General features: G+C 51.9%; 1 protein-coding gene across 1 annotated transcript; it reads right to left on the bottom strand.

The window, feature by feature from the left end:
- Positions 1–941: 941 nt before the first annotated feature.
- MRPL2 (mitochondrial ribosomal protein L2) lies at positions 942–9,418 on the bottom strand. Its single transcript, XM_006035914.2, has 7 exons — positions 9,261–9,418; positions 8,127–8,295; positions 7,521–7,662; positions 7,179–7,294; positions 3,741–3,851; positions 1,803–1,876; positions 942–1,212 (listed from the first exon to the last, which is right to left on the bottom strand). The coding sequence occupies exons 1-7, from the start codon at positions 9,327–9,329 to the stop codon at positions 1,000–1,002; spliced, it is 894 nt and encodes a 297-aa protein (XP_006035976.1). The 5' UTR covers positions 9,330–9,418; the 3' UTR covers positions 942–999.
- Between the last annotated feature and the right edge of the window lie 6 nt (positions 9,419–9,424).

The following is a 9,424-nucleotide window of genomic DNA, read 5'->3' on the forward strand; positions in this document are numbered from 1 at the left end:
GTTAAACAAACTGCTTCCCCTGTGTTCAGGGGCATCCAGTCCAGTGCCCCAGCTAGCTGTTCAACTTGTCCCACAGCCTACTCTTGGCTGCAGCTCAGAACCCATAAGCCATGGGGACATTTCCACACCGGGCTTTACCCACATGCACATCTCCCTTCTAGCTTGTGCATCACAGTTGATGCCATGCAGACCTGCATCTCTGATCTGCCTCACCCTGTTGAATTTGCTGGTCTCTGGGCTTTCACTGGTTTGTCTGCAGAAAAATAACAGGGATTGCCACTCCTGCCCGCCTATATGGCTATGAGGGGCCCACAGACACATTTATCCCACAGGATATAGAGTAGAGGTAAGGTAACTGGCAAATGCAGGTAACAGGACAAGGAACAGGTTCCCCCTTCCCCCAAATTCAGTACTGCCTGGTCCCTCCCAAGCAGCACCCTAGGACCAGCTGCAACAAATGCAGCTGCACTGGCTACCATAGGACTTACAGCACTGGGCAGGAAGGTTCTTGGGAATGGCCCAGAAACCTCAGGTAGAGAGGGACTGGCTACAGGGCTCTGGCCAGTAGGGAGCACCTCCAGAGGAAAGAGGATTTTTTTCCTATGCAGGGTGACCACATTTTGATTCAGCTCCTTTGCAAGGGTAGAACCTGAAGATAGGGTAAGATGCCTGGTCTCAAACCCCTGTAGATGTTTAAGGAGACTGAACAAGGGGCAAAGGCCCAGATCCACAAAGGGATCACTCAAGGAATTTCCAACATCCAGTGCTCCAGGCACAGATCAGCCCAGCAGGTGCCTCCTGCAGCAGCCTCATGCCCCACATTAAGAGGTGAGGGGGAGGGCAAACATGACTGTAGTGCCATGGTTAGAACAGCAGAATGAGCCCCTCCTGCATGAGATCACTCCCAGCACTCCTGCAGAACTTATGCACAGCAAGCAACATAGGATTAGCAATAGCCAACAGATCAGTTTTTATTAAGGGTCAACTGAGGCATGAGCATCAATCACGTGCTGCTGCTGTGGGAAGGTTGGCATAGCTCTTCATGGGTGGAAGTGGTTTGATCTTGCGTCCAGCCCAGCCACCCTTTCGGTGCCGAAGACCAGTATGCGGACGCCTCCCCAGCCAGCGGCTCCGGCCAGCTTTTCCAATAACCCGCTTGTGGTGATCAACGTTGGAAACTCGGCCCACAGTGGCGATACAGGTCTCCAGCACCTGTGAGGAAGAAAAGCAAGCAGTAGAGGTGCATGGACAACTCTCTGCCTCAGAGCCCCTCTATCTGTACTCTGAGCCCTGCTCCACTCCATCCTGTGAGCCCAAGTCCAAGCTCCCTCTTGTACTCCAACCCCTGCTCTACTCTCTCCTTCTTTGGATATGTGGGAAGCATGACAATCACAAGGAGAGTGGTTATCAGACTCCCATTGCCACCTCCAGAGTGGGCAGACACAAAACCATGGATCTCCAATCCTGTGGTCACCCTGCCTGGGACCATGGTGCCAGAGAATACAAGTAAGACCAAGAACCACAGCCCCAGAGGCCAGTTAACAGGTTTCCCCTCACCCTACAGAGTACAGTGAGTTGGGGGCCAGAATCTGCCCAACTGAGAAGGAGGTGCTCTGAGTCTATAGGACCCTGGCTCTAGTGGCCCATACTGAGGACAGACATTCATGGCCTAGTCCAGGCTCAGGGTGGTGCCAGACCCTGGCAAAGGCCACATCTCCTCATTTGCTGAGATTGCAGACCCAGCCCACAGCCATTAGTAAGTCCAAAGCAGAGAGGCCTTGGCATGCCCTCTTACCACCTACCTGCATGTGTCTCTTGGAAGGCAGCTGTACAATGGCAGTTCCATTCACCTTCCTCAGTAACACCCCACAGGTTCCTGCAGCACACGAAGGAGCAAAAGGCTGGGTTATGGCTTCCCTTAGCAGGCATCCCTGCAGAGATTCAATGTACCCCAAAAACAGACTGAGCCTCCTTCTGCAATACTGTGCATGTGTAGTGGCTCCTTTAGATGTATGCAGAGCACCCCTACCTCCCACACACTGAAGAAGAGTGACTCTGGGACGCCACCAAGATGCATGGTGCAGGCACACCAGGAAGGAGTGTCCCAGGCCCTTAGGGTAGAAATCCTGCCTCCTGCCCAAGGACTATAGCTGGCATTGGGCAATGCAGCTCACGCCAGCTGGGGTAGGACTTAGTTCCCCTCCCCAAGCAGATGTAGTAGTACAGGCAGTGAAGGGGAACAAAATAGAAACTTTCACCGCCATTATGTGTAAGCAAGCAGATCACGTATGCTGCATAAACTATCAAAAAGTGAAGGACATAACTCGAAACAGTAAGGCTAGTGCAAACTAGAATAAACTGGCTTTTATCAGCTCTAAGTTACTCAGTAAGGGAAATTTAAATTAGCAGCAAGTGGCGATTGTTGATTGGTGAAGCTGTTGCTGTGATGATATCGTCATGTTTCCCATATAATGCTTTGTGTAATTTGAGAAGTGCAACAGGCAATTTCCCTGCAGGGCAGTTGTCTGTTCAGAATGCATTCTTTAATAAATCAAGTCTTTAAACTTATGTTGTGGTTCGTCTGAGCCTCCGCCCAACGAACCCAGGGATTTAGATTTTTTTCCCCCCCAACAGCAGCAGGCTAAACGGAGCAGGTTAATCCTTTGCAAGGTCACAGGAAAACTGTATAAGCAGGGATCCTGGTTTTCTCTGATTAAAAATGGCAAATTCTCTGATTAAAAACCCAAAATCTATGATAAAAATCAAAGGCCCCCACAACCCCCCTGTGCTGCTGGTGCCCCGCACAGTCTCAACAGCCCTCCTGATGCCCCTTGCAACAGCCCCCCAGACACATAGGCTCAGACACTGACACCTACCCCAGCAGGTAAGTGTGTGTGGGGGGGAAGGGGCTGGGGGGAGTGTGCCCCTGTGCCCACTCCTAGGAGCAGGGCCAGGGGGTGAGGGCAGGGGTGCCACACTGTGGGCCACACGTGCCAGCCAGCCTGACAGGGGGTTTGCACATGGAGGCTACCACCACAACTCTGCCACTGCATCCTGTGCTACCATCCCTGGGAGCAGAGCCAGGGGGTGAGGACAGGGGTGCCCCTCTGTGGGGGGCAAGTGATGCGGGTTGCAGTGTGATGGTGTCCGCCATGTGCGGGCTGCACACGTGCCGCCCAGCCGCCTGCCCAGGGGAGGGGAAGTGGGAGGCTGGCATGTGGCCGGAGCTGTGGAGCCATGCCTGGAGCTATGTGGCCGGCCACTGGGCAGGAAGTTTTGCAGGCAGCGGCTGTCACCGCTGGCACAGCCCTCCAGTAAGTGGCAGTGGCAGCTGCATGCTGTAGTTTTTTCCATCTTTCTGTGGGAAGCAGAAAACCCGGATCCCTGATAATAAGCAAAGCAATAGTGAGGACTCTTCTGACTCTGGGCCAAGGATCTGCACCAAAACTAAAGCCCTAGGATGCCACTCTAGGATCAGTGTTGGTCACCTGGTACTATAGCCCCCACAGGTCACCATCTCCTTGGGGACAGGTAGCCCTGCTGTCCATCTCTGACCAGCACCAGGCACAGAGAGCTGCCCAGGCCACGGGAGGAGTTAGAAAAGTGCCTGCCTGTATCTAGTCACTAGGCTGCTCCAAGCAGTTTTGCTGCCACTCTCAAGCAGAGTGACAAGGCCAAAGGTCCTTGAGCTGTGGCTGGGACCTCCAAAGGAACCTCTCTCAGCCCAGTCCACTACATACCTGCTGCTCGGATGTACTGTGCTCCCTTCTCAGGGTGACTCTCCAGACAGCTGATTAGGGTCCCCACAGGCAGAGCTCCTAATGGATATGCATCCCCCTCTTTGGCGGAGACTGGAAGACAAAATGCCCACCAAGCTGACAGATCACAGAGTCCAAGGTGGGCTTGATGGGGCTCCTCCATCGCCAACATTTGGAACCCACAGGGCCAGGGCAATGTCCCTCCTAAATCCACTGAACCCCAAGGTTAGAGGGAACAACACAAGCCCCAAAGCAGCAGTCTTCCTAGACCCTCCCACCCTGCCCTCTATGGGGCAATACAGGACTTGCTTCTGCAATCCATATACCAGAGCAATTCTTATGATATCACCTGGAACCCTGCAGCAAGAGTGCTACAACCCAACATCCAACCAAGACTCGGCTGAGCACAGGGCTGGCCACTTTACATGAAACAGCTGCAAATCCTGGGTGACATGATGCAACATGACGTGTTGTGATTGGAATAACAGGGACTTGGTGGGATTGCTCACATGACTGGTGCACTGTCACGGATGGGTATAAACTGTCTGTCCTTCCTGAACAGGAGGGGAAGAGGAGTTGCGCTGTATGTGAAGGCTGTATGATTGATCAGAGCTCCAGTATGAAACTGGACATAGGCCTGTTGAAAGTCTCTGGGTTAAGGGTACAGGGGAGAGCAACAAGGATGGTGTTGTGGTGAGGGTCTGCTACAGACCACCAGACCAGGGGTGATGATGCTTTCTTCAGACAACTAGCAGAAGTTTCCAAACCACATGCCCTGGTTCTCATGGGGTGACATCTACTGGGAGGGCAATACAGCAGTGCACAGGCAATCCAGGAATTTTTTGAAGAGCATTGGAGACAACTTCCTGGTGCAAGTGTTGGAGAGACCAACTAGGGGCCATACTCTTCTTGACCTATTGCTCACAAACAGGGAAGAATTAGTGGAGGATGTAGAAGTGGATGGCAAGTTGGACAGCAGTGACCACAAGATGATTGAGTTCAGTATCCTGGGGAAAGAAAGAATGGAGAGCAGCAGAGTAAGGACCCTGGACTTTAGAAAAGCAGACTTTGACTTGCTCAGGGAACTGATGGGCAGGATCCCCTGGGAGGTCATTTTGATGGGGAAAGGAATCCAGGATTGCTGGCTGTATTTTCAAGAAACCTTACTGAGGGTGCAGGAACAAACCATCCCGATGTGCAGGAAGACTAGCAAAAACGGCAAGTGACCAGATGGGCTGAGCAGGGAACTCTTTGGCGAGCTTAAAAACAAAAAGGAAGGTTACAAGAAGTGGAAGCTTGGACAAACAACTTGGGAGGAATATAAGAATATTGCTCGGCCATACAAGGATGAAGTCAGGAAGGCCAAAGCACAATTGGGAGTTGCAGCTAGCAAGGGATGTGAAGGGTAAGAATTAGGGTTTCTACAAATATGTTAGCAACAAAAGGAAGGTCAGGGAAAGTGTGGGTCCCTTACTGAATGGGGGAGGCAACCTAGTGACAGATGATGAGTAAAAAAATGGAAATCCTTAATGCTTTTTTAAAATCTGTCTTCACAGGCAAGTTCAGCTCCCAGACTACTGCACCAGGCAGCAGTTTGGGGAAAAGATGAACAGCTCTCAGTGGAGAAAGAACAGGTTAAGGACTATTTAGAAAAGTCCATGGGGCCAGATGCAATGCATCTGGGGGCGCTGAAGGAGTTGGGTGATGTGAGCGCAGAGCTGCTGGCCATTATCTTTGAAAACTTGTGGTGATGAGGGAAGGTCCTGGACGATTAGAAAAGGGCAAACAGTGCTCATCTTTAAGAAAGTGAAGAAGGAGGATCCAGGAAACTACAGACTAGTCAGCCTCATCAGTCCCTGGAAAAATCATGGAGTAGGTCCTCAAAGAATCCATTTCTAAGCACTTGGAAAAGAAGGTGATTAGGAACAGTCAGCCAGGATTCATCAAGGGCATGTCATGCCTGGCCAACCTGATTGCCTTCTATGATGAGATAGCTGGCTCTATGGATACAGGGAAAGCAGTGGACATAATATACCTTGACTTTAGCAAGGCTTTTGATATCATCTCCCACAGATTTCTTGCAAGCAGGCTGAGGAAGTATGGGTTGGATGAATGGACTGTACAGTGGATAGAAAGCTGGCTGGATTGTCCGGCTCAACAGTTAAGTAATTAATGGCTCAGTGTCTAGCTGGCAGCCAGTATCAAGTGGAGTGCCCCAGGGGTCAGTCCTGGGGCCAGTTTTGTTCAATATCTTCATTAACAATTTGGAAGATGGGATGAATTGCACCCTCAGCAAGTTCACGGATGACACCAACCTGGGGGGATGTAGTAGATACGCTAGAGGGTAGGGTTACGATTCAGAGTAACCTAGACAAACTGGAGGACTGGGCCAAAAGGAATCTCATGAGGTTCAAAAAGGACAAGTGCAAAATCCTGTACTTAGAACGGAAGAATCCCATGCACTGCTATAGGCTGGGGACTGACTGGCTAAGCAGCAGCTCTCCAGAAAAGCACCTGGGGGTTACAGTGGACAACAAGATGGATGAGTCAGCAATGTGCCTGTGTTGCCAAAAAGGCTAACAGCATACTGGGCTGCATTAGTAGAAGTGTTGCCAGCAAATCAAGGGAAGTTATTATTCTCTTCTATTCAGCACTGGAGGCCACAGCTGGAGTACTGTATCCAGTTTTGGGCCCCCCACTATAGAAGGGATGTAGACAAGGTGGAGACAGTCCAGTGGATAGCAATGAAAATGGTTCAGAGGCTGGGGCACATGACTTCTGAGAAGAGGCTGAGGGAACTGGGCTTATTTAATTTGCAGAAGAGAAGACTGAGGGGGGGATCTGATAGTCTTCATCTACCTGAAGGGGGGTTACAAAGAGGATGGAGCTGGGCTGTTCTCAGTGGTCTCAGATGACAGAACAAGGAGCAATGGTCTCAAGGAGCAAGGGAGGTTTAAGTTGGATATTAGGAAATATTCTCTCACTAGGAGGGTGGTGAAGCACTGGAACAGATTACCTTGAAAGGTGATGGAATCTCCATCCTTGGAGGTGTGTAAGGCCTGACTAGAATGATCTAGTTGGGGATGGTTCTGCTTTGAGGAGGGGGTTGGACTAGATGACCTCCTGAGGTCCCTAGGATTCTATGATTCTGTGGCATGACCCCAGGGGACCGGTTTGTCATCTGGTCTCTGGAGACATGCTGAATTACTGACAAGAACTCTGCCCTCTACCCAGGCTCCTGTTGTCTCTTTCCTCCTGACAAATCCTGCATAAAAAAGTCAGTAAGAGACAGCACTGTAGCCCTTGCCCTTGAGAGAAGCCAGGTCCTGTCTCCTGGGATTTGCCCAGCAGGCGTGTGACAAAACAAAACCTGGCTTCCCTAGTCCCTACACTTTGGTGTAGAGACCCTGGGTTGCTCACCTGCCATCCTGCCTATGTGTCCTGAGTTTTGGATGATGTCACCAGGCTGCATGTTCTCTGTTGCAATGATCCAGCGTTTACGGTTGCCCCCAGCCACCAGGGCGATATCAGCTGACCTGCCACAGACAACAAGGGAGCTTGTCAAGGGCCCTAGGGTGGGTGGGTCTAGCTGGACCTCCACCCTCCCTGGGCCCCCACAAGACAAGAAACCTTCAGCCCTCTCACAGGTTCTCCAAGCCCCACATGCTACTTCCTGCCACCTATGAGTCCTCACAGGCCCATGCACTGTGATTCCAGACTCCACCATTCTCCCTACCTTGAAATCACTTTGCTGCTACCTACCTGCAGGGATCATACCGGACAGCGATCACCTTCTCTGCAAAGGGGCCTGGCTCAGCCCCATCCTCGGGGCGCAACCGTTTAAAATCAATCATGCGGTAGCGCTGTTTGTGTCCCCCACCAATCCCATGCACCTGGATACGACCTGCAAAAGAAGAGCTGCTCCTGAGGAGGCACCATGCATGCTTGACACAATCCAGTAGGATGTGTGCATCACCTCAATGCTTTCCTGAGATGCCCAGATGGGCTGTCTCCTGCTTCCCCTGTCCTATTACACTCATTTTACATATTAAAATAATTGTCTGATGGCACTGGGACACCTGTACCCTTTCTGTAACTCCTTATTTCAGTATATTCTTGACACTAATAGATTGCCCTCAACTGCATACAGGGGAGCAAGGAAGGCACCAGACACACCAGAGCTGTTGTCACAGAGTCATAGAAACCGGTCTTTCCCCAGCTCTACTGTAGGGGCCAGATGGGACAACAGGCCATCTCCCCTCAGGGTGAATGGGGTCACTGTAGACATAACTCCAAAATCCATTCTCCCCAGCTGCTTCTGTCTAGCAAGCCAAGCAGGCTGCTGTGAATCTTGCACTCTAGATGTACCTGTGTGATCACGGCCTCCGGTCTTTTTCATGCCAATGGGCCTGGTGGTGTACTTGATCCTGCATTTCCACAAGGGGTTGTTGGTGGAGAGGACAGCACAGGTGCTGAACCCATGGCATGCAGAGAGGAGCTGCCCCCCAAGACAGGGATGCTTGGGTTGCAAGGCTACCTGGGAAATCAAAAGCAAACAGCAAGAATTCAAAGAACAGAACCCTAGAATAAAAGGGAACTTGCACAAGAAAAGTGAGATACACACATGCCATGCTATTATAGAGGAATGCTGCAGGCCCTCACATGGCCCTGCCTTCTTGTGCTCCTCCAGAAAGAGAAACTTATGGCCAAAATACAAATATTCGCCAAATACAGGGATGGCGATACTAACCTGCCCCCACCTTCATTCTGTCCCTGTGGGCACAGACAGCACTATCCTGGCACTCTGCCTACCCCTCGTACACAGCACAGCTCCTATTCAGCACTCTTGTTCATGCAGCCCCACAGACCTCCAGGCAGCACTTGCTACTGCTTAAATTACACAGCACAGCACAGCTGAGCAAGAGGAACAGCACTGTCATTCCCTGGAACCAGAGGGCAAAGGGTGGGTGTGGGGCTTGTAAATGTCATCTTAATTTTGTTCTGCCTCTTTCCCTAGGGTTGTGCTCCTGCAGCACTAGTCCTCCTGTCCGACTCTGCACATTTACTAGAGGTTTAAATTCCAGCTAAATGTTTCCAGGCCTATGTATCAGCTTCAGGATGCCCCCTGGGTGGGTGCAGGGGCTGTATCTGGGGAATGCTGTAAGCAAAGAGGCACACATTTATACCGGACACTAGCCGTGCCTCTGATTTGGTACAGCCAACCCAAGGCAAGGCTAGCTCCTGGCAGAGGAAGACTTGCCAGCCCTCTGCCAACATGCGAGGGGCTTCTTCCCACTAAAGCAGTCTTCAAAGACTTTTTGTTCTCCCTCCAAGGCCCACGCCTGGCACAGGTGGCAGACCTAAGCCTCTGCCCCAAGTAGCAGACCCACTGAGCTGAGACTGAGCCGCTGGTACCAGGGGTGCTGGCTGCCATGCAGGGGGAGCCCCGTCCACGGACGGGGAAGAGCGCAGCCGGGGAAAGGGAGCAGTCAGAGCTGGTACCTGGGAAAGACGAGGGCCCGAGGTCAGCAGCAGGGCCCCGAAGGCCTGCGTCAGGCTAGACACAGCCATGGCTCGCCCAGCTGCAGAGGAAGCAGACAGCGGAGCCTGAGCGAGTAACACGGCCCCGGCCCGGCGGGAGGCGCAGCGCTGGGATGGTGGCGCGG

Source organism: Alligator sinensis, unplaced genomic scaffold (genome assembly GCF_000455745.1).
Source record: "Alligator sinensis unplaced genomic scaffold, ASM45574v1 scaffold390_1, whole genome shotgun sequence".
NCBI lineage: Eukaryota > Metazoa > Chordata > Crocodylia > Alligatoridae > Alligator > Alligator sinensis.